The sequence below is a fragment of the Canis lupus genome, chromosome 6 (assembly GCF_003254725.2).
Source record: "Canis lupus dingo isolate Sandy chromosome 6, ASM325472v2, whole genome shotgun sequence".
NCBI classification, from domain to species: Eukaryota; Metazoa; Chordata; class Mammalia; order Carnivora; family Canidae; genus Canis; species Canis lupus.
This window is the reverse complement of record NC_064248.1, coordinates 8,288,641-8,312,850: the sequence shown is the minus strand read 5'-3', so window position 1 is coordinate 8,312,850 and position 24,210 is coordinate 8,288,641. Positions and strand designations below refer to the sequence as shown.

At 50.2% G+C, this 24,210-nt stretch overlaps 1 protein-coding gene and 1 long non-coding RNA gene across 5 annotated transcripts in view; one reads left to right on the top strand and one right to left on the bottom strand.

Annotated features, from left to right (window-relative positions):
- Positions 1 to 1,601: 1,601 nt before the first annotated feature.
- Positions 1,602 to 4,576, bottom strand: LOC125755230 (uncharacterized). The gene is made up of 2 exons (XR_007411117.1): positions 4,138 to 4,576; positions 1,602 to 2,500 (listed from the first exon to the last, which is right to left on the bottom strand). It is a non-coding gene; the product is annotated as an uncharacterized LOC125755230 (long non-coding RNA).
- The window catches only part of COL26A1 (collagen type XXVI alpha 1 chain), a 197,733-nt gene continuing 178,025 nt past the window's right edge, over positions 4,503 to 24,210 (top strand). The window contains exon 1 of one of the 4 annotated variants that reach the window (XM_025425931.3): positions 4,503 to 4,933. In XM_025425931.3, coding sequence (XP_025281716.1) covers positions 4,776 to 4,933 — 158 coding nt within the window. In that variant the 5' untranslated portion in view covers positions 4,503 to 4,775. The remainder of the gene's footprint in view (positions 4,934 to 24,210) is intronic. The other 3 variants (XM_049111089.1, XM_025425923.3, XM_025425924.3) reach the window with 3 other exon arrangements.

Here is a 24,210-nt window from a genome sequence, read left to right as displayed (position 1 = left end):
TGTGACTGTCCTACTACCTTGAATCAACCCAGCCCATTTGCTGTGCTGTCCTGGGATCCGGAACAGCTGGGATTAGGGGCTGTTGGAGAAATGAGAGGAAACCTGCTCTGTGCCTGCATTGCCTCCCTGAACTTCTGGGGGAAACTGCAGAATCCACGACCAATAGGGCATTTGAGGGGGAGGGGGAGATTTCTGTTTTAGATTAACAGAAGGATTTATCATGCCAGAAGGTCAATATTTACCTTGGCTTCGGCTTGATGAGTATTTACTTCTCTGTTCAGTGGTTCATTCTGCTGACTTCAGCAGAACAGAAGATCTGCTTTTTGTCTGAGGAAGAGGATGCTTACTGATATTTTTCTTATCAGAAAGTCCTCACAATAGAGTTGTGGAGGAGCCCACTATTTGAGTGTGTGTGCGTGTGTGTTGGGGGGGTTGTCTCCTTTTACCAAGAAATCTGATCCCTCTTTGTACAAACAAGTCATTTTTTAAGGCACTTTTCAACTTACAAAACGAGGAAGGGTATAGGGTCCTAGACAAATCCCTTCTCTCAACTTCTTGTCTGAAAAATGGTAATTCTGAGAACCCCTGCCTGTCCATGTAGAGTTGTGGCAAACAGTTGAGGCACTCAGTAAAGCCCTGCCAGTCCTCGTTTTTGTTGGGATTTTATTATATTGAGGTTGGGAGGGACAGGTTATGCGATCCCCCAAGGTCACCAAGGAAGAGAGGAGGAAAGACCCAGCACTGTAGATAGGGTTCCAGCTCTGAGTACCCCCATTTTTCTTAAAAAATATCTTATTTATTCATGAGAGACAGAGAGAGAGAGGCAGAGACATAGGCAGAGGGAGAAGCAGGTTCTTTGCGGAGAGTCAGATGCGGGACTCAACCCCAGGACCTGGGATCACACCCTGAGCCAAAGGCAGACGCTCAACCACTGAGCCACCCAGGTGCCCCTAGCTCTGAGCCCGTATGGCTCAATTTCTGGGGCTCTTGGGAATGGTGGTATCTGCCTCCCCAAAAGTGTTAATGTGTATTTGGGGGTGCCACAGGCATAGTTGTGTAATATTGAGACAAGTGTTGTGTGCCACGGTGACAAGACCAGCTAATCAATTCTAATGATTGAGGACCATTCAGTTACAAGGGTATTGCCTAGCCCTTTAGTTCAGGGTGCTCAAACTTTCCCACGGTTGCCACCCACCACAAGTATGTTCTATCTAAAAATATAACACAAATTGCACGTAATACACAATAATATCCCCATATTTGATTTACTTTTTATTTTAAAATTTTTTATCTTTCTTTTTTTTAGAGTCGGTTCCAGGCCCCATGTAGGACTTGAACCGACAACCTTGAGATCAAGTGTTGGATGATCTATCAATGGAGCTATCCAGGTGGCCTTCCCTTTTTTGTTTTAAAATAAATTTTTGTTTTAATTTGTTGAAGATGGAAGAAGACATACTCCGAGCCGCCTGAGAAAGCTCTGCACACTCTGGTCAGTTCCACCATTGGGGTTTGAGAAGGGTGGTGTTCTTCAATTTAATCCCTCACCAAAGCCAAGCAAATTATTTTTTTTTTAATTTTTTTAAAAATTTATTTATGATAGTCACACAGAGAGAGAGAGAGAGGCAGAGACACAGGCAGAGGGAGAAGCAGGCTCCATGCACCGGGAGCCCGACGTGGGATTCGATCCCGGGTCTCCAGGATCACGCCCTGGGCCAAAGGCAGGCGCCAAGCCGCTGCGCCACCCAGGGATCCCAAGCCAAGCAAATTATAATTAACAGTTATCGACCATTATAAAGTGTTACCTGCAGCATTCAGGCACTTTGTGTGAATCATTCATTAAATTCTTTTAGCAAACCCAAACAAACATACGTGCTGTTATCATTACTCTGATTTTACAGTGAGGACGCTCCGAGAGGTTAGGTAACTTGTCCAAGGTCACACAGCTGGGACTTGGAGTTGGATTCTACTCACTGGCTTCTCTGACGGGAGTTTAGTGTGATGCCGCTGAACTGTTCTCCATTCTTCTTGGCTTCCATGGCCCTGCTGGTGGGGAGGGGGTTGCAGCAGCTGAAAATCTTGCCTAGAGGAGTGACAGCTTAATCAGCTTGGGTATATCCATAGCTGCCTTGGAGAGGGGAGGAGTGGAGGATGAAGGGAAAAGTGAGTTTCTGAAGACCAGAACTGGAAAGATCTTCAGAGACAAGCCAGTCCGGTTTTCACTTTACAAATAAAGACACTGGGGAGGACCAGAGAGGGGAGTTTACTCCAGGTTATCAGCAAGTTTGAGGGCATGAGGATGGGGGGCAGGAGTAGACATGGGGCTTCTGGGGTCTGGGCTGTGTGGGAGATATCATATTTCTTTTCTTGATTTTATGCATCTTTGTATTTTTATCTCTTACCATCTAAATGGAACTTCCTCTTGTTTGCAGAACATTTGTCCAAACTGCTGGCTGACTTTTGCCATTTTAGAGCCTTCCTGGTGGGTGGGGGGGAAGCCTTCCTGAAGAATGGCACAAGCACCCCGAGGGTGACAACCATGTTACTTGCTTTTCTACTAGCCTTCACTGCACGCAGCACAGCGCGGGACACACAGAAGTTGCCTGGTACGCGGTCATGGGGCCAGAATGAACTTATTGTCCTAGCTGTGAAGGGGAGGACCAAACTCAGACAACTGCTTCAGTCCGGAAGTTGCTGGGATGAATGAATTCTTTTCCTACAGCTTATCATTCTAAAAGAATCCAGCAGTGTACGGAGTAGTGTTATTCTGTCCTCTCTGAGGTTGTTCTAGCTGGGGTACAGCCTGTGGCCCTGGAAAAAGTGACTTTAAGATAAAAAGGAAATTCTTTTTTGATTTACTTTTTATTTTTAAGATTTTATCTGTTTATTTGAGAGACAGAGATAGTGAGAGAGAGCACGAGCGGGGGCAGGCAGAGGGAGAAGCAGACTCCCTGTTGAGCAGAGAGCCTGATATGGGGCTCGATCATGGGTCCTAGGATCATGACCTGAGCCGAAGGCAGACGCTTCACCGCCTGAGCCACCCAAGGCGCCCCAAAAAGGAAATTCTTAAAATACTAATCTTGTTCTCTTTACTGTCATGCCTGCAGCATAAAGATTATTTACAGTAACATGGAAATTCTCTTGTCTCATGATGAAAGTAAAGGAGAGGAAGAAGAAAGAATGTTTACAAATTCCTGGGAGATGAGGAATGACCTCATCACTTACTGGGTGTTGGCCAACTGTCCAGGGAGCATGGATCAGTTTTGGGGGAGGCTGTGAAAATACCCCGATACCTCAAATTCTCCAAATCTTTTAGATATCAAGAGGTGGATGGAGAGCAAGATGAAAAGGAAGTCATTCTAGGTCCAAGTGATGCTTCCCATAATGTGTTGCCCACTCAGAGATGGACTCATGCATCCTGAGTCCTACTCAGACTGGGGACCTGGGAAGTGTGGGGGTGCCACTGAAAAGGCTTTGGCAAGATTTGCACAAACTGAGTGGAGAAAGAGGGGTAGTTTGGGGAGAGGGTGAAGCAGTGTCGGATATATTTTGGGCTATACACTCAAGAGGGTACCGGTGGGATATGTAAAAAAAGAGGGCAAAAGCCATGGGAGTGGGCCTTTCCGACTACGTTCCCAAGGCCATCTTCCTGTCTTCCTCTAAAACCAATCCCACAGTTCTCTTACCAAATGTATTGCAGCCCATTAAGCACTTCCACATTGGATGACTTTTCTCCAGATGTACAGACATTTTACAGACTAGGAACTCCCCACTGTTAACAGAGCCAGAGGTGGCCTCAGGGCCTCTGCCAGCCCCTAGGATCCTCTGGGAGAGAATTAGAAAGACCCCCAACCTGGGGAGTCCCGCACAGGCTGGATTTCAGGTCCCACCTGCGTCTCGCATGAGGTACACTGCTGTGGGGGTCCTGCAGTCCAGAAAAGACCAACTTGGGGCCAGGTTGGTGATGGGCTCAGCATGGGGTCTGGGACTCCGCTGAACCATCTCTAAAAGGCGGGATTGTATTAGATCTCCCCCCACTCCCCCCATCAGTTACTTTTCAGATCCGATGCCTCATGAACCCGGTGACTCCAGGGACAACTTCTCACGCCAAATCCAGCCCTTTCCTCCTTCTGGGCTCACCTTGGAGAGACAGCTATCCAGGTAGAGGGTGGAGGTGAACAGGAAGAGGATTCGAGGCAAGCCTGGGTGGTCAATAGTTTGGTCCAAAGGGCCTTGGGCCAGGATCGTGTTATTTTTCGGCCGACTTCTCGTGAGCCTCGGTTTCCACCTCTGATAAATGGGAACGGTGCCCCCTAATACAGAGGGCAGTGTTGTGGGGAGTAAAAAGCTTTGGGCAGGTGAAACTGCCCGGCGTGCAGTGGACGCCCCACGAGCGTCCGCGGACCCGAACGGGGCTTGGCTGGGAAGCTCCTACAGGGCGTGTGCGCGCGGCCGCAGGGGCCCGGGCAGGTTCCCGGGCGCGCGGCTCCCCGGACCCCCGCGCCAGCCGCCGGCGCCTCCTCGGCCGCGGACCGCCGAGGGTTAATGAAAAAGCCCCACGCCCCCTTTGACGGCGCAGAGCCCACCTCGCCGAATTTGAAACGGCGGCCCTGGAGAGGCGTGGGCGCCCCCAGAAACTTCCAAGTCGTCGCCGGGCTCCGCTCGCTCGCCGGCTCCCCCGCTCTGCTGCCGGCGGGGCCGCGGGTCCGGTCCGGCCGCGGCTGCGCTCCCGCCTGTCCTCGCGCCCGGGCTCCGGCTCCCCCGGGCGGCTGCGCAAGATGAAGCTGGCTCTCCTCCTGCCCTGGGCGTGCTGCTGCCTCTGCGGGTCGGCGCTGGCCACCGGCTTCCTGTACCCCTTCCCGGCCGCAGCCCTGCAGCAGCACGGCTACCCCGAGCCGGGCGCCGGCTCCCCCGGCAGCGGCTACGGGAGCCGCCGGTGAGTGGCGCGGGCCTGGGGGCTGGGGGCTGGGCGCTGGGCGCTGCGCGCTGGGCGCTGGGCGCTGGCGGTGCGGGCCGGTGGGGGCTGCGCGGCCCCGCGGATCCGGGTGGTCGGGCCCGGGCGGCGGGGCTCGGGCTGCGGCGGTCTCCGGCCGCTCCCACCCCGTCTCTTCCTTTCTTTGCGCTCCCAACCTTCGCCCCTCCGGCTCCCGGCGCCGGGAGGAGGTGGCGGGAACCTGCGGCGGGCGCGCGCGGTGGGGGCGACCGTGGCTCGGTCCCCGCGTGTTTCCCGGCTCACGTGGCTCCGCCGGGCTCACCTGCGCGGCCGCGGCTTTGTGTTGGGGAGCAGGTTCCCGGGTTGCCGAGGCCGAGCGTCCGGGTCTCCCGCCTCTCCTGCCGGCTGCGCGGGGACACCCGAGGGACGACTCTGTCCCGTCTGGGGGGCTGCGGACGCGGAGGAGCCTCGGCTGCGCCTCCCCCAGCCACCCGGGGACCCGGACCCCGGCTCGGCTCGGATGGATCCGCGGCGGGGCGGGAGGAGGCGCGGGGTCGCGGCGCCCGAGGTGCCGGGACGCACCGGCGCTTCCTCCTCTGCCGGCAGGTGGCGCCCTGGCCATCCCCGGGACGGTGGGGCCGGCGCCTCCCCACCGCGCGGTTGAACCCCCCTCCCCCGCAAAACGCGAAAACGATGCTTAAGCACGCGAGCAAAAGTTGCCAAACGCCCGGTTTGCGCAGCCCCCTCGAATCTAGCTTTTCCTCATTTAATAATTACAACTCACGCGGCTGTACGAGCTCCCTGCAGCACACAACGTGCATTCACCGGGACTCCCCACGCCTTTTGATCCTAAAACCACTCCAGGGGGATCGGTTACAGCATTATCTTTCCTTGAAGTGCGGACGTTGAGCCCCAGAGGGAGGTCCCCAAGTTTGTGGCAACTCAGGACTGACCTTCTTCTGCCTGCTTTCTCCAAAACCTATGCTTTCTGCCGCGCCCCTCTGCTGATTATTAGGGAGGAAGGCAAGAGACAGGTCCCAGTTCTTTCTCCTTCCTGGTATTTATTTACCAAACCCGAGTGAGCTACCAAGATGAATCCTGGCAATGTCTTAGGGCCCCGGGGAAACTGGGATGTTTTGTGCTGGGCGGGCTGTACACTTAATGGCTGGGTAAGGCGAGACTCAGAAAAGCAAAAAAAAAAAAAAAAGTGCTTCTGGAAAACTTTGCATACAATTTTACTTCCCTGATTTTGTTTGGAAATACTTACCCATGGCTTCTATTAGTAGTATTCTCCAAACACCCACAGTAGTGTGGCCTCTGCACACTTCCATATGAGAATAGTCTGAAAAAATAAACTTTTCAAGTTGTAGAATGATATGTATAACATGATCTCATTCATGAAAAAACACTCGGATTTATGGGTATTTCAATGCCCAGGAAAAAAAGCTCGTGGGCAAACATTTCTTGCAGTGATCTATATGGAGAGACCCGAGGCTGGAGGGCAGAGGGCGGTGAGGTGGGTGGACTTCCATTTTTTCCCTCCCTCTACTGGTGTCTTGTTAGCATCTCTTACAAGGAGCACATATTCATGTACTATATTTGTAATTAAAAGGTGTGGGAAGGAAAACTAAAAAAGGCTCCTGCAGGGTGGAACAGGCATCCTGAGAACAGCCAGAGGTGAAGTCGATGGGGAAACTGAGTGAATGGGGACTGGTGTTCTAGTGTTTGGTGGGCTGGAGCTTGGGGACCGCCACAGAAACTTGGAAGGGATTGTTTTAGCATAAATAAAAAGAGGTCCAAACAATTGTGGTCATCTTCCAGAACTCTTGCCAAGGATGGGAGCCGGGAGAAGGTAAATTAGGGAGGATCTGGATAAATCTGGGAAAATGGATTCCCAAATAGGATACTAGGAGATGTTAAGGAGGCTTGGGGCAGGTTCCAGATGCTTGAGATTGACGCTCCGGAGCATAACTGAACGTTGCTAGGCACAGTCCCAGCATGGGCATTGCAGGCTTGAGCTGGCCTGATGTCACCCGCTTCTGTGTCTCATGGACGGTCAGTCACAGGTGCCCTGCATCCTCGAAGTTCAAAAGCCCCAGAAGCAGAGGACTTGGAGACAGCGTTTGGCGCAGTGCCCTTCACAGCCCTGGCCTCTGCTTTGGCTCCGTATGTGTGTTTACAGTGGCTTGGTCTCCGTCGATGGGCCAAACGACAGAGCTGTTTCTTGACAAATCTTGAAAGACTTCTTGAAAGTCTTCCTTTATTTCACGGTATTGCTCCTGTTGGCATCTGATTTTTGGATGTGGTTTGTGTTCTCTTTCCTCTGCGTGCACCAGTGTGCACACATGTGTGTGTGAGTGCGCGTGTGTACTTGCTTATGTCCATGCCTCTGGGCAGGGCAACTGGGTCTGACATGTGCTTGTGGACATCTTGCCTAACCCAGGATGTTCTGATCTGATCACCTCTGTCCGAAGCCCAGGGTGGATCCGTCTATTTAAGTAATTTTGGTTAAAAAAAAAAAAAAAAAAAAAAAGGACCCCACTTCCTCAGAGGTCTGGTCTAGCAGCCCTGCATGTGAGCCACTAATGATTTTTGCCAGCCATAGAGCTGTTCAGATGCCAAATCAAACCTGAAGGGAAATGCAGCATTAATCTACCTGCAGGCCTGCACTGAAAACAGAGCCCCTAATCCCCTGCCCCAGTTTTTCCATTCTACCCTAGTAAGCCTAATACATTTGTGAAACTCTTTAAAGTATGCAAATTTCACCCACTTCCCTTTCTCCTTGCCTCCTTGTCTCCCTCCCTTCTCTGCCACAGATATTTACTGGGGTTGGGGGTTGGGGGGGCGGGGATCTTGTCTGTTGTCTCCTCCTCACCTCTGTTCTTTATCCAACCCTAAAGGGGCCAGAGAAGCAGCGAGTGATCAAGGCATAAGGAGTGAGACCAGACAAGGGTTCTAGCCTTATCCGTGTTACACGTCTGGAGGAAGAAGTTTTAATTTAGATAAAAGAGAAAGCTTTATTTATTTATTTAAAAGATTTTATTTATTATTCATGAGAGACTCTGAGAGAGAGAGAGGCAGAGACACAGGCAGAGGGAGAAGCAGGCTGCACGCAGGGAGCCGGATGTGGGACTCGATCCTGGATCCCGGGATCATGACCTGAGCGGAAGGCAGACACTCAACCACTGAGCCACCCAGGCATCCCAAAAGATAAAGCTTTAATATTAATTTTTGGAGTGGATGTGGTCTTCTGAGTAGGAGAAACCAGAAGATATGTGGGACCTGCCCAGATTTCAGCAGAGAAAGGAATGAGTATGTCCAGAGAGTGGTTTTGTGGGCAGGGGACATAGGACAAAGCTGGTTTTTGCTTCTCCCCTGAAGGAGAGTGCTCATTCCAGAAAGCACGTACCCTTATATAGTGCCGAGGCATGAGAACACATGGAGCTCACACACTATAGGGCTAAATGTCTACCTGCTATGACTCAGTCTAGCGGATGGTTAGGTGAGTGGGTTCTGTCCACCAGCCTTGGTGAGTGTACCTTCTCAGTGACCTGGAAAGCCGGGTCAACGAGGAATTCATAGATGCCTTAGATCTCTGTTCTGGAAAATGGTGGGGGGGGAGGGCTGGCTTTGGCCCACCCTCTATGGTGGATTCCTCCCACACTGTGAGGGGCTTTACGCACAGGCTTATGGACTCCTCAAGCTGCATGTCCAAGTTCATTCCAAGTTCACTCCAAGCTCCTTGACCTAGAAGGGGGCATGTTGGCTGCCGGGTCTGCCTGGAAGGATGGCCCGGATGGGCAAATTCTCTTGGCCCCACAGCCTCGTCATCTGGTGGGAGGGGCATGGCTAGAAGAGGCTAGAGCAGGACCCCCGGCCTGGGGCAGGGCCAGTCTAAGGGCCACTGCTCCTCCCACCTCGGCGTGGTGGGGGCTTTGGGCTCTGCCCATAATTCACGACATAGGCTTGCACATGTAACCTAACCTCCCTGAGTCTGTGTCCTGGTCTGCACGATGAGGATAACATGGAGACCAGGATGCTGGGCATGAGGCTTGCTGGGAGCCCCCATGTGCAAGACACCAAGAGCTGGAGGAGTGCACAGAAATGCTGGGTTTGCAAAAAACGGATCGACGTCATTCGATTGTTCTCACTGTGGTCAGGACAGATTCTGAGCTGCTTAACCACATGCGCAGGCCTGCTCCCACGGCCATCCTCTGGCCCTCTGGTCTTCTGTGCCATTGGCTGCCCCTCACCCTGCAGCCCCACTGACCAGCTCTTCCTGCAGATCATCTGGGTGTGCTAGCTGCTTTCTTTTCGGGTCACACCTTGGACAATGCTGATTCTACTGTGTGAGTAATAGTTCCTCCTACACCCTACCGGCTGGTGGCCTGTTCCATCCTTGTGGCTGTACCTGCGTGGTCTTGTCAACCTTACCACGCTCTCTCAAGGCTGCCCACTCCCTTTGCACCCCTCCCCCATTCTGCCATTATTCTGGGCACCTGGATGTCCAGGTGTGTTGATCACCACTACCCCATGTTACTCTAGTCGCCCTCTGCCCTGCCCCGCTCTTGCACCTTAGCCACTGTCCTTGGCCTTGTGCCTTGCCAGGCTTTCACTTCCCAGGAGGAACCTCCTCACACCTCAATATGTCAGTGCCATAAATTCTGGACTCAGGCTCTTCCATCCCACCCCTCGCTCACCTGGCTGACCCTTCCTTTGCTCACTCTGTCTTCTCTTAGCCTTCTGCTTGTCCCATCTTGGTGGCCTTCCTACCTTCAACTTCCTGTCCCCTTGACCTTGTCTCTCAGATGCCCAGAAAGGCCCCTGGGGGACCCTCCAGCCTTCTATGGAGGGTCAGGAGAGTTGTTGATCTGCTTTAGCAAAGCTGTTGCTCATTGGTAGTGGTGATGGGGTCTGGCATCGGGGCTTCCTGCCTCTCTGCCCGGGTACCTGGTGATGGGGCATTGTACATGCCAGCCCTATGATGCTGAGGCTGTGTAGCCTGGTCCATGACCAACTTAGCCCCTGTCTGGGGGGGGGGGGGCGTTTTAGTTCTATAAGGATCCGTCTTTCTCCTCTGCACCACTGCCCAGTGGACCTCTGTCAGCTGCAGTAGAGGCCACTCTCCTCTGATTCCCTATGGTGGCTCACCATCGCCTGCATCAGCTTGGCACACAGGTTTCAATTCTTAGGTCAACTCTTAATCACTGGTAGGAGCTGCCCAGGCCAGTGGGTTAAGAAGGATTCTGAGGTAGAGTCTGGGCTCTGTGAGGAGTACCAAGAGCATTGAGTGATGTCTCTGTGCCTGAGGGACAGGGAAATGGAGGCACGTGTGATATATTTGCATCCTTGGCCTTTATGATAAAATCCACTCTCTCCAGCATCTCATACAAAGGCTGCCTTTTTAAAGCCCAACTTTTGTCTTCTATGCCAGCTATACTGTGTTAGTTATTTCTGTTTCTTTGCATCTGCTGTTTAATTTGTTTGGAATGCTCTCCCATGAGCACCTAGAACACTCTGCTCACCTCTGTCTCAAGGTTTCTCATCCTCGGTACCCTTGACACCGAGGACTGGGTAACCCTTTGTCATGCAGCTGTCCTGGGCATTGCAGGGTGTCCAGCAACATCCCTGGTCTCTCCCGACTGAATACCAGGAGCACACCCTTGCCCCCAACTGAAACAACCATAAGTGTCTCCAGACACTGCCAAATGTCCCCTGGGGGCCAAATCACACCCATTTGGAACCACTGTTCTCTCTGGACTTGAAAAATCTTGATTTGGGAGACATTTAAAAATGCAGCATATAAAACTTTTTTTCTGGGACGCGTGGGTGGCTCAGTGGTTGAGCGTCTGCCTTTAGCTCAGGGTGTAATCCCAGATTCCCGGGATCAAGTCCCACATTGGGCTCCTTGCATGGAGCCTACTTCTCCTCCCTCTGCCTGTGTCTCTGCCTCTCTTTCTTTGTCTCTCATAAATAAATAAAAATCTTAAAAAAATATTTTTTTTCTGCAGATGTTGTAAACCTATACCCAAGTAGAGAGCAAAATAAACCCCCTTGTACTCTGAGTGGGCTTTGTTAACTATGCACTTTGCCACACTTATCCTACTCCCCTCTGTCCTCCAACACACACATTCTGTTTGTGTGTGTAGAGCATTTTGTTTTATTTATTTATTTCTTAAGTAGGCTTCATGCCCAACATGGGGCTCGAATTCACAACCCTGAGATGAAGAGTCTCATGTTCTACCAACTGAGCGAGCTGAGCACCCCCATATGGAGCATTTTAAACTATATCCCAGGGGTACTTGGGTGGCTTTTGGTTAAGCATCTGCCTTTGGCTCAGGTTGTGATCCTGGGGTCCTTTAACCGAGTCCCACATTGGGGTATGTCAAAGTCCTACCCCCAATATGATGACATTTGGAGGTAGACCTTGGGGCGGTAATTAGGTTTAGATGAGGTTGTGAGGTTGGGGTCCTCATAATGGCATTGCTGTCCTTGTAAGAAAGGGAAGAGAAACCCAGGCACGAGCTCTCTCTCTTTGTCTGCTACGTGAAGACACAGAGAGCAGGTGGCCATTGGCAAGCCAGAAAGAGGGTTCTCACCAGGCACTAAATCTGCTGGCACTCTGATCTTGGACTTGCCCATCTCCATATCTGTGAAAAATAAGTATCTTTTAAGCCACCAGTCTATGGTATTTTATAGGTGGTGGCCTGAGCTAATTTGGGAAGACATGACTTTTTTTTTCCTGGAAAGCTGGCTGTTTCACCAAAACACCACTGTCTACTGGTTTCCTCTTCTCTTCTCTTTGCAATTTCTTTGCCTGGTAGAGTTTTCCTTCTTCAAGGGTAGTGTTGATTATGGTGCCTGTTAACATGTTCCTCTGTCCTCAATATTTCCAAAATACTGGAAATTAAATAGAGGTTTAAGTGGGTTTTGGTTCCTTCTCCTCCTCCTCCCCCTTATGATTATTTTAGCAAAAGTCCCTTTTTGGTTGTGTAGTATTCTTTTTTTTTTTTGGTTGTGTAGTGTTCTGCCAACAATCATATCAAGAGTCACACTACATCTGGTAGTTTCTCTTTCTCTTGTGACATCAGCAGGTTTTGATGATCATTGTCTTCATTGCTCATTCATTAAGGGCTGCGAACTTGTCCTAATCGAATCCTGACATTTCTTTTTTGAATAATTAATTAATTAATTAATTAGGGAGAGAGAGAGCTGGGAGGAGCAGAGGGGGAGGGAGAGGGAGCATGGAGTCCAATGCAGGGCTCAATTCCCGGACCCAGAGATCATGACCTGAGCTGAAACCAAGAGTTAGGTGTTTAACCAACTGAGCTGCCCAGGTGTCCCCTGACATTTTTTTTTTTTTCATTTAATTATTGGAATACTTGTCTGATTTCTCCCTTACTTTTGTAGATAGTCATATTTTGAATTGGTTTATCTTTCCATTGTTCCTTTTTGCAAATGTAAGCATTTGTGTGTGCATGCGCATGCATATGTATAACTTCCTCTCCCTCATGCAAGGGTGGTGTACCAGTTGCATTGTTCTGCACTTGGCTTTTTGCTACTACTTTGGTGGGCTCTGGTGATTGCTCTACAGCATAGATATTTTCCATGTGGAGATATCTTCTGTGTTCATTTTTCACTCAGTTTAAAAAACTGTGGTAAAGGAACACATTACATAAAATTTACCATCTTAACCATCTTGAAGTGTACAGTTTAGTGGTATGAACTACAATTACAGTGTGTGAGCATCACCACCATCCCTCTTAGAATGCCCGATTTCTCCTGTGTTCCTTTTTATGGCTCCGTAGTTGTGCATGGTGTGAATGACATGGTTTATTCAGCCCTTCACTGATTGACATTGTGTTGTTTTAACCATTTGTGTCATGTATAATGCCCCCATGATATGTCATTGTGCACTATTCATTTTGTAGTTTTGCAAATTGATCTTTAGGGTCCATTGTTACGAGTGGGTTTCCTGGGTTAAACAGCAAATGTGTGCATAATTCTGATAGTGTAGAACTTCCTGGCATAGGAGTTATAGCATTTGGCATCCTTATCAACAATTTTTTCTTGGGGTACATTTAAAAAAATATATTATTTATTTATTTTAGAGAGAGGGGGGCACCTGGGTGGCTTAGTGGTTGAGTGTCTGCCTTTGGCTCAAGTCGTGATCCCGGGGTCCTGGGATTGAATCCCTCATCAGGCTCCCTGTAGGGATTCTGTTTCTCCCTCTGCCTATGTCTCTGCCTCTCTCTGTGTGTCTCTCTTGAATAAATAAATAAAATCTTTATTTTATATAGATATTATATATTTTTTATATATTATATATATTTATGTATGTAAAAAAAAAATATATATAGAGAGAGAGAGTGCATGAGCAGGAGAGGAGCAGAGAGAGAGGGAGAGGGAGACAATCTCTTGCAGACTCCCTGGTAAGTGCAGAGCCCGATGGTGGGCTTGATCCCAGGACCCTGAGATCATGATCTGAGCTGAAACCAAGAATTGGACACTTAACAGACTGAGCCACCCAGGCACCCCCTTGGGGTACATTTTGAATAGCCAGTTTAGTAATTCTGGGCAAAGTGGCCTTGTGGGAATGAGAGTAGACTTCCACAGCCTATACCACCTACAAGTTTGGCCCATCCCTCACTTTTGCAGAGTCTGTGGCAAGGGTACAGATGGAGCCCATACATCATATGTCCAAATATTGTCTAAATATTAAATAAAATCTGTTCCATCATTGACCTTGACAAACCTACCCTCCTAATGACTGGGTCGGGGAGTCAGGCTCACGTTTAGGACTCAGACTTCTAGAGTTTTAGGCTGGAATTCGGCAGCGCAGGGAGCGCTATTGTTGACTTCCCTTCTTGTTCCATCTGACACCTTGCCCCTCGTGGGGCCTCATGCACACGCTGTGGACACTGTAGTCTAGCCTGGTACCTCCCATCCTGCCCTAACAACTGCAACAAGTATAGTCCTACCTCATGCCTGAGTGTGTCCAGCTGTTGGGGAGGAAATTCCAGGCCCCAAGGTACCTGCACTTGGTCTACAAGGGTGGCTGTGGTCTTGAGGATCATGTGCCCTCTACCCCACAGCCTCCTTGCCTGTGGGGAAGGGTGTGGCCAGCGGGAGGCTGGATGCAAGCCCTGGAAAGCACAGAGCTGAGAGTGGGGCTCCTCTTGCTTAGATTTAAGACAGTTCTGGGATACTTAGGTGGTTCAATGGTTGAGTGTCTGCCTTTGGCACAGGGCGTGATCCTGGGAGTCCTGGGATAGAGTCCCGCAATGGGCTTCCCCTGGGGAGTCTGCTTCTCCCTCTGCTTATGTCTCTGCCTCGCTCTCTCTCTGTGTCTCTCATGAATAAATAAATAAAATATTTTTAAAAAGAAGGAAAAAGAAAAAGAAAAGACTGTTCTGTGTACACGTTTCCTCTGGGGAGAAGCGGAGTGAGTTTCCACATGTATACCCCCATCTTTGAGAGTTAGATGGCCCTTCCCCAAATGTCCCTGATCAAAAAGACTCCATCACAATGACCACATTAGGCTGTGTCTGAATGTTCCCTTCCAGTTTCCTCCCTGCTACACCTGCATTTTATCCCCCATGAGGCTTGGGGACCTCCATCACCCACCTGTGAGGGAGGTCTCAGAAGAAGGGGGGAAAGCTTTGTAACTTAGTACCTTTTCCAGAACATTTCCCCAGCTTCTGGAATGAGGGGCCCCACATTTTCCTCTTCCACTGTGCCCCACAAATTACATAGCCTGTTTTGCTCCAGTGCTTAAGGTGTGGTGTCCCCAGAGCTGCAGGCTGCTGTCTGGCTCATCAAGATGAACCTGGGAGATGAAAGAATCAAGGCCCATCTGGACCTATCCATGATTCAGGAAGTCTGGGGCCCAAGGTCTGTGTTTTAGTGGCCTCCCCAGGTGGTTTATCATGCAGCCAGGTTTAAGAAGCACTGCGTAGGGAACAGTCTTTTCAGATTCTTTCATCAAGACCCAGAAGAAGAAATACCTTTTATATGGTGACTGAGAATGCCTGCGCATGCACACTTGTGCATCTGAAACAAGTTTCACAGAGTAATACTTGCTGTTACCATATGTGATACTCTCTTTTTTATTGTATTCTATCGAGTTCATAAAAAAAGTGCTTGCCAAGACTCAGAAAATTGATTCCACAGCCCCTCTGGGTTAAGACCTGCCTGGGAGACCCTGTGCCCTGGGGGAATGTGGGGGGCTCCTTGCCCCCTCCACCCCCTACCCATCCCCCTTCGAGACTTGGCTCTCCTGCCTCTGCTCTGATTCTGAACTCTCTTTCTTATTGTTTCAGCCTAGCTGAGTCCTTGATGTGTCTCCTCTTAACCCAGAACACCACCCCCAGACTTTACTCCACTGTCTTATAGGGTAGCCACAAAGCCGCTTCCTTCAGGAAGCTTTCCAGGACTGAACTCCCTGCTCTGCAGGCAGCTCCCTGGGCCTCTTGGATCTGTGATTGTGGTTTTCGCCCTGAGAACTCACTTCCTATTTTCTTTCCCTGCAGATGGAATCATTTTTCCTGCCTGTTTGCTCCCTATTGTGGCCCTGAGCAGCCTACCTGGGACAAGGGTGCCTAAGCCAGCCCTGCCCGCACCCCCACCCCCTCTGGCCCCCACATGAGGGCCAGAGCAGGCTGCCCAAAGGCATGCACAAAAGGCCCTCTGCAAGCTCTGGGAGGGAATGATCACATCTGGGAGGCCTTGTCTCTGTGACTGGATCACAGGATTCCTGGCGCCTTACCTCCAAGGAGCTACTATTGAGCACCTATTGTATGAATGGTGATCAGTGGGGCCTTAGAGACTGGTTAGAGCTGACTGACCCCTGAGCGAGCGTGATGTGTGCTGAGTGGGGTAGGCAGGCAAGGGATGTTGGCAGTTTTCTAAGGGAGTTTGGGTGTCTTGTGCCTCAGTTTTATCCTCTGTAAAATGAGGATTACAGTGTATACTTCGTAAGGTTGTTCCAAAGTTTAAATGAGTCCATACAGTGCTTAGATAAACGTGTTAGGAAACACTCTGTTTTGTCTGGTGACTAGGTACTGTGCTCACGTACCTTGCAGAGGTTGTGAGGATGGGGTGTTTCACAAACACACGAGGTCATGGCACCCTTTTCTGGGGAGCACTATGTCAGGCTGGTGTCCCGGACTCCATACTGTGGGAAGCATTGGCCTGGTGGATGGATTGGGGCTGCATGCTGAACACTTCCCAGGGAGTCACTTGTGACGTGGGTCTTGTAGGATAAACGGGAGTGTTCTCGGCAGTGACGGGAGGGTGTTCTGGGTGGACAGAACGGCGTGTCAGGGCTGGGAGGCATGACAGTGGTTATGTAGGTGTTAGTGTGGGTGAGTTCAGAATGGCTGGATCCAGGGCATCAGGCAGGCGCTGAGCAGGCTGGGCCCTTTCAGCCTGAGTGCAAAGCCTCTTTCTGCCACCCTGAGGAGTTTGGGGTTTATGTCTAGACATGGTCACAGTGGGTCTCATGCTAGCTTTGCTGGTGGGAGGAGAGCCAGCTAACAGACAGTGTCAGCAACTCCGGGCCACTTGGTGGACCGCTGATGGGCAGGGGAAGGTTGATGACCAGGGCTTCTGACCCTGCCCAGGGTTTGGGGGGTGCTGGGAGCCGGCGGCTTTGCTCCTTGGAACTTTGCAAAGACCACAGCATTTTCTCAGCTTTGAGAAGTCAGCAATGCATGGCGTTCAATGCACCTTGCATTTTTATAAAATACTTGTATTTTTCCTCCATGGGGCTTTTGTGGCATGCAGCCATGGGCCTGCACACGTCGGGATTCCGTGGCTGCTTGTTGAGTGAATGAATGAACAAAGACCTTGACCTCTCTCCTCTGGGAAATGGAGGCTGCAGCCTCTGCCCTCATGCAGTTCTATCCTTCTGAGGGGTCCAGGAGGGAGGTCCTTGTCTGCCCCTTGTCCTCACCAGGTCAGCTCTGGAAGCCGCCTATAAAGAAGCCATGGAGGCAACCTGCTTGATGCAGTCCTGCTTCCTCCTCTGAAATAGAAATGGGTGCACAAGTGGGCCTTGGCCTGAAAAACCACACGGAATGACCTCGATGTAAATATCTGGTGAGACTTTTTCCCAAGGCCCCAGGGTTTTCTGAATCTCCTCTCCTCCCCACCCCCGCCCCCAGCTTGTCTGTTATTTTAAAATCCATTCCCAGAGAAACAATTCCTATGGCAATAAGAACACTACTCCAGGCTTCTCTTGGCTTGAACGGGTCCGACACTTCATTGCCGCTTCGAGAGTGTATGAGCTGGACCCTGACCAACTCTGCCTGGGGCAGGGAATAGAGTAACAATAACTAACTGTTAGAGGATTTTCGGGAATCCTGCAGCCGATCCTAAGGAAGTAGACACACGGCACGCTGTTCTCCTCCCCGAGGAGTCAAAGGTCCCCGGCCTTTCCTGCCTGGTCTTCCTTTCCTTACCTCCCAGAAACCAGGGTGTAGATGGTTCTTTGGTGGCCCATTACAAGACCACCTTGAGAGGAGCTGGACTCCATCCAGGTTAATTCTGTAACTCTCCGGGGGTGGGGGGGGGGGCGGGTGGAGAGGTGGGGCTCCCACCTCCTTTAAAAAATTTTTTTAAAAAAGATTTTATTTATTTATTTATTCATGAGAGAGAGGCAGAGACACAGGCAGAGGGAGAAGCAGGCTCCATGCAGGGAGCCCGATGTGGGACTCGATCCTGGGAGACCAGGATCACGCCCTGGGCGGAAGGCAGGCCGCGAGACCGCTGAGGCACCCAGGGATTCCCTGCTCCCGAGCCTCTCCTCCACTTCCCCTGCAGCTGGCTCCAGAGTGTTCTGCATAAAGGTCAGAGGTGGCTACAGACTGCTGACCTTCGCTGGCCTGCTGACCTTTGCCAGCTCCCCAAGGCCCGTAGTGAGGTTTCTGGAGCTTGTCCTGCCAGCGGTTAATGGCAGTTAGGAGAACCAGTTTGGGAAGTGAGTTTCCCTGATAAGGAAGGAGGGTGTGAATCCGGGGTCTGGGTGGCCCTGGCTGAGTCATCTGACCTTTCCTCATCTGCAAAATGGGGATGATGATTGTATTTTCTTCATCCGATTGTTTTTCATCTGATCGTTCTTCATCCGATTGATCGTTTAGGTCCTTTAAGCTTCATCTGATCAGCTTCCAGGAGCTGATGTTCACAAGGTGCTTAGAACAAAACCTAGGAAGCACTTTCCATGGCTCGTTTCAATGATGAAGGCTTTCCCAGAATGAACCGGGTGCCGGGGGGCCTTGCAAAGCCTGGGAAACGTGGTTTCACAGACATTGAGGCCACTCACCTCTTTTTCTGAGGAGCGTTTGGTTTGGATGGTGTTCCAGAAGATACGCTCTGGAAAACGCTGGCCTAGTGGGTCAGAGTTACTGTGTCAGTGGTTTATAGCACCCTTCGCCCTTCAGGAGCTGGTCTTGAGAAATCTCACCGGGGGCATTTCTCCCAGACTCCCCCTGCAGTGGCCCACCCTGGTGCTGCCGGGGACCAGGGAAATACGGGAGTAAGGGTCCTATTGTCTCTTGAATCCCTGAGGACCCTGCTGGGGTTTTCAAGGCCACACTCCAGGCTGAACCTCAGCTGGGGTCGGAGAGGGGGGTCTGAGATGCCCATGGTGAAATCAGAGGGCCCAGGAGTTTTTTTCTGTAAGAATTTATTTATTTATTCATGAGAGATGTACACACACACAGAGAGGCAGAGACATAGGCAGAGGGAGAAGCAGGCTCCATGCAGGGAGCCCGATGCCGAACTCGATCCCCGGACTCCAGGATCACGCCCTTGGCTGAAGGCAGGTGCTAAACCGCTGAGCCACCCAGGGATCCCCAAGGCCCCAGGAGTTCTGATGAACTTCCCATCCCAGAGAGTGAGACCCTGTGAATGTGGATTTGGGGACAGGCTTTTTCTTTTCTTTTCTTTTCTTTTCTTTTTTCTTTTCTTTTCTTTTCTTTTCTTTTCTTTTCTTTTCTTTTCTTTCTTTTCTTTTTTTTTCTTTTCTCTTTTCTTTTCTTTTTTCTTTTCTCTTTTCTTTTCTTTTCTTTTTTTAAGATTCTATTTTATTTATTTATTCATGAGAGACACACAGAGAGAGGCAGAGACACAGGCAGAGGGAGAAGCAGGCTCCATGTGGGGAGCCCGATGTGGGACTTGAACTCAGGACCTCAGGATCACGCCCCGAGCAGACGCGCAACTACTGAGCCACCCAGGTGGGGAGACAGGGCTTCTTTGAGCCTATTGTGCCTGATTGGAGGACTCACAGCCCAGCCGGCCCTTCCTCTCATTGACTCTATGCCTCCGGGGTAACATGAACCTAATAGGATTGGGTGGGATTGAATGAGGAAGTGGGTTTGTTAGATGCAGACTGGTTATTACTCCCGCACGTTCCTGCCCATTGACAAGGGCTCCACCTGACAACATCCACCTCTCTGAGCAACACTACGGGAGGGGGGTGGAGGGGGAGGTCCAACGCTTGCAGGAGGATGGGGGTTTACTCCGCGTGTGTGTGTGTTGCTCGCACCCATGATTGGCTGCAGCTGCCAGCCCAAGCATTTTGTCTCTGAAAGTATCTGGTCCTCCTACCCCCTTCCTCATTTTGGAAGGGCAGGGAGTGTGCAGCATTTGCTGAGAAGTCCCCCAGTCCCTGCCTCTCGGGAGGCCCTGCAGAGGGTCTTTCCTGCTTGGAGCCCCTGCACAAGGCTTAAGCTTCTGGCTTCCCTAGGGAGCAGGCTCTGGAGCCGGGCCACCCGGGCTGTCCTGTCCGCTGACCCCGCTGGCCCTGTGGGGCCCCGGAGGCGCCAGGGCCTGCGAGCACCGTCTCAATGGGGAAGCCTCTGCTCAGAAAGTGGCAGTTTCCTTCTGATTTGGCTCCAGCTGTCTTCGCCCTGGCCAGTTGCCTCTGGCATCTGACATTTTTGTCATTCCTGCTGCCCTGGAAGGGCTTATTTGGGGGAATCAGCACTTTCCTCTTCCTGAGCCTCTGTGATTGACTTGGCCACACGGCTGACTCTCTGGATTTGAGAGGGCTCAGCCTGTCCGGGCACCCACCGTTTCTGCAGCGATGGCATCCCGAGGCTGCACAGGGTTTGCTAGGCTCTTTTCTCTCTTGTGTCGCATGGCTGATGATGACAGCTCAGACTCTGGCTCTCTGTATGCAAGAGCCCTGAACATGTATGTGCACCTTCCTGGAAAGGTAGCTGAGCTTGCTGGGGAGACCCCCTAATCTGCTCTTTGCCTCTCTGGGTCCTCTGCTCACCCAGCTCCCTGTAACCTCAGTCTGCTTCCTGCTTTCGGCGTTCTGCTTCTCTTGGCCTAGCTAACTAACTCCTGAGCTCAGCCTAAGTATCACATCCTCAGGGTAACTTTGCTATCCCCCAAAGTGAGGCCAGGCCTTTTAGTTAAAGGCCCTTAGAGCTTGCTCTCAGACCTAGGAGCTCATTATAACTCTAAGTCAATCCTATAATTAATCGCTTGATAATTACTTAAGAGATGGTGTGCCTGGGTGGTGCAGTGGTTGAACGTGTGCCTTCAGCTCAGGGTGTGATCCTGGGGTCCTGGGATCAAATCCCACATCGGGCTCCCCACATGGAGCCTGCTTCTCCCTCTGCCTGTGTCTCTGCCTCTCTCTGTGTGCCTCTCATGTATAAATAAATAAAATCTTTTTTTTTAAAAAGCTAAGATAATTACTTAAGAGTTGTCTCTATTGAAACTGAGTTTTCTGAGAGCAGGGGTCCTATCTGTCATGTTTGGTGCCATATCCAGGTTCTGGGAGAGTCCCTGGGTTACACAGAGTATCCAGCAAAGGACTAACTGCTTTGGAAACTGTATTAGCTCTCTACTGCTGCTGTAACAAATGACTACAGACTTCGTGGCTTAAAGCAACACAGGTTTATTACCTTATTGTTCTTGAGGTCAGAAGTCCAAAATGGGTCTCACTGGGCTGAAAGGGATTTGTAGAACTGGTCCTTCTGGAGGCTAGAAGGAAGAATCCATTTCCTCGCTTTTTCCAGCATCTGAGGGTTGCCTGCATTCCTTGACAGATAGCTTCTTTGTCCATCTTCAAAGGGCACTCTCCAGCCTCTCTTTGTAGCATCTCTCTCTTTGACTCTGATCTTCTTGCACTCCATCTCATAAGGACTCTGGTGACTGAGGTTGGGCCCACACGGATCGTCCAGGATCATATCTCCACCTCAAGACCCTTAATTTAATCACACCCACAAAGTCCCTTTAACCATGTAAAATAACAGATTTACAGGTTCCAGGGATTAGGATGAGGACATCTTTGTGTGTGTGTGTCATTATTATTATTTTATTTTTTAAAATATTATTTATTTATTCATGAGAGAGAGAGAGAGAGGCAGAGACATAGGAAGGGGGAGAAGCAGGCTCCATGTGGGGAGCCCGACTTGGGACTCGATTCTGGGACTCCAGGATCATTCCCCTGGCCGAAGGGAGGTGCTTAACCGCGGAGCCATGCAGGGAGTTTGATGCGGGACTTGATCCCAGGACTTTGGGATCACACCCTGAGCTGAAGGCAGATGCTCAACTGCTGAGCCACCCAGGCATCCCAAGTGTGGGTCAGTATTTAGCCCATTATACAAACAGAAATGGAAAAGGAAAAGCAGATCAGACATTTGAGTCCTTGGAGAGTTGGGTTAATCCTGCATTTCAAACAGTGTTAATACTGAAAGTGGCTTGGAGCCTCAAAAGCCTGGTAAGACCCAGCCTTACATGAAGAGCCATACATAGTAAGAGCATGGCCTTCCCACCCAAGTTTTTATGTAGCTGTGAGGCAGGGACTTAATTTTAGTTTTCCCCCCAAACCTCCCCTCATGCTTCTATTGTATAATCCACCTTTTCTTAATAGTTTGAAATACCAATTTTATCATATACTAAATTTCCCTGAATACACAGCACAGCCCTTTTTCTGAACTCTTAATCTGATCTGGTGCCAAAACCACACTATTTTAACTACTGTATCCTTATTGTATGTCTTGTTAGCTGATAGAGCAGTTCCTCCTTCCTTGTTCATCTTTATCAAAATAGTCTTAGCTGTTCTTGTACATTTTTTCTTTGGGGTGAATTTTATAGCTATCCTTTCTGGTACTGTAAAACATGCTGTTGGGATTTTAATCTAGGCTGTGTTGACTTAATGGATTCATAGAATTCGATGTTTATAAGTACTGTGTGTTTTTTCAGGAATGAGGTATATCGCTCCATTTATCTAGATCTTGTTATATTTCTTCTCAGGCGTTTTATAGTTTTTACTGCTATCGTGAATGAGTTCTTTTTGTTCCCTGACATTTGTAAATGTTTATGTCTGGCAAATAGGAAAGCTGTTGATTCGGGGCATGTTGGTTTTATATCCAATTACCTTCATGCATTAAAAACATATATTTTAATGGCTTTTCAGGTGGTTCTCTGAGGTTTTGACGTAGAGTCCTAGAGTCTCAGTGTGTGTGTTTCCTTCCACACAAATGTCGCAGGTAGATGATGTTCCCCTCAAAACCCAAGTGGCCCAGAGCATTCCGAAGGAAGAGAGGGCAGCGTTTCAGACTGGTGTGGCACTCTTAGAGAGTCACACCCACTAATTCAAGTGTTAGCTGTCCAGTTGCCTCATATGGCTGGGGGCTGGCTGTGTAGACAGATTCTGATCCTTCTGCACCTGTCAATGTTCTTGTAGAGGAATCACAGAGACAGATAGGATTGAGTTATACCTGTGTCCCAGAGAATACAGAGGGTCAAAATTGCGAGTGTCTGGGATCTTGAGACACCCAGCAGGGAAACTTTGGGAGATTCTGGTATTGTCTGCCTTGGTTATCACCATGTCCCTGGCATCTGCCAATGTAGAGCCAGAAATAGGTGATCCAGCCAGGTGGGTTCCTACTGGGTGGACATCTGCCAGGTGTGATTAGGTGGGTAGGCTCAGCCAAGGTGGACTATGGTGGGTGGGCCCCAATCTCAGAACTTTGAAGTCAGCAGATTGGCATCAGAAACCTGGCTCCCCACTCTGGCCACAATCAAGTTTGCTGTTAACTTGCATCAGTCTACATATCCGCGAATCTTTATGTGGCCGGTTCCTGTGGAGTCATTAAATGAGCCATTAGAATCAGGGCTGTGTCGCACTTGCAATCCAGCATGGAGTGGTCCCTAGGGTTGGTCATGCTGCATTCTGGATTGTGTGTCAAACGTGAGCAGCTCTCCTCTGCTCCTGTCTCAACTTGCTTTATTGTGTCACATATTTGTTCTGCAGCTGGGCTCAGGGTCAAGAGTCCCCTCCTAGATGGCTTTGTTTGCCGGGGCAAGTCACCCAGGAGTGAGCATGGACCGTGAGGTAAAACAATCTCTTCTTGATTCAGCAGCAACAGGACCAATTGGGACATCACTGTGTTTACTTCTTAGGCTAAGAAGTCCAACTCACTCAGAAGCTCATGATCTCAGGGCTGTATTCTAACCTGGGACAAACCAAGGAGTGAACAGGGAGCCCGGTGAATCCTGATCGGGTATGAGGGTCCAGGCAGTTGCACAAACAAGGGGTTGGGCAGAAAACCCGATTTTCAGCCTGGCCATTGACGAGGAGGCAGTAGTGCTGGAAATTGTCTGCCTGCTGGCCTGGGGCAGCTGCACGTGGGGACAGCTGTCTCAGCTTTGGACATAGGATCTGCCCTGAGATTAATAACAGAGCCTGGCCGTGCCCAGGGGGAGTGGAGAGGGGCTTGGGTTACAGTGCACCAGGAAATTCACCTGCCCTGCTGACAGTGGGTGGGTAGCCTGCAGGACGGATGGGCTCTGGGGGCTGGGGGTGTCTGGGCAAGACAGCTTACCACTGGCCAAGCCAAATCCACCCCCATGAGATGCAAGCTGATTCTCCCAAGAGCCGCTTTCTTTCCGCTGGACCCGAAACCAGCAGGAGCTGATCTCCAAGAATTATGTGAAGAGCCGGGAATGGAAACCAAATGTTGGTGTCAGGTAGAGAAAGCTGATGGAAGCCCTCGGCCCAGCAGGCCTGGGAGCGGTGGGGGCCTGGACTCCGGTGGCCAGCACAGATGTTTAGGTGAAAGGAGCCTGATACATTTGCTTTTAAACAAAAGTTTATATTTTCCTGATTATATTTATTGCAGATCATTTGGAAAATATGGAAACCGTGGAAAGGAAGAAATCATTTGTAATTCTGTTTTTTTTAAGTTTTAAGTTTTTTTATTCCTTTTATTGTGGTGAAACACACATAACATAAAATTTACCATCTTAACCAC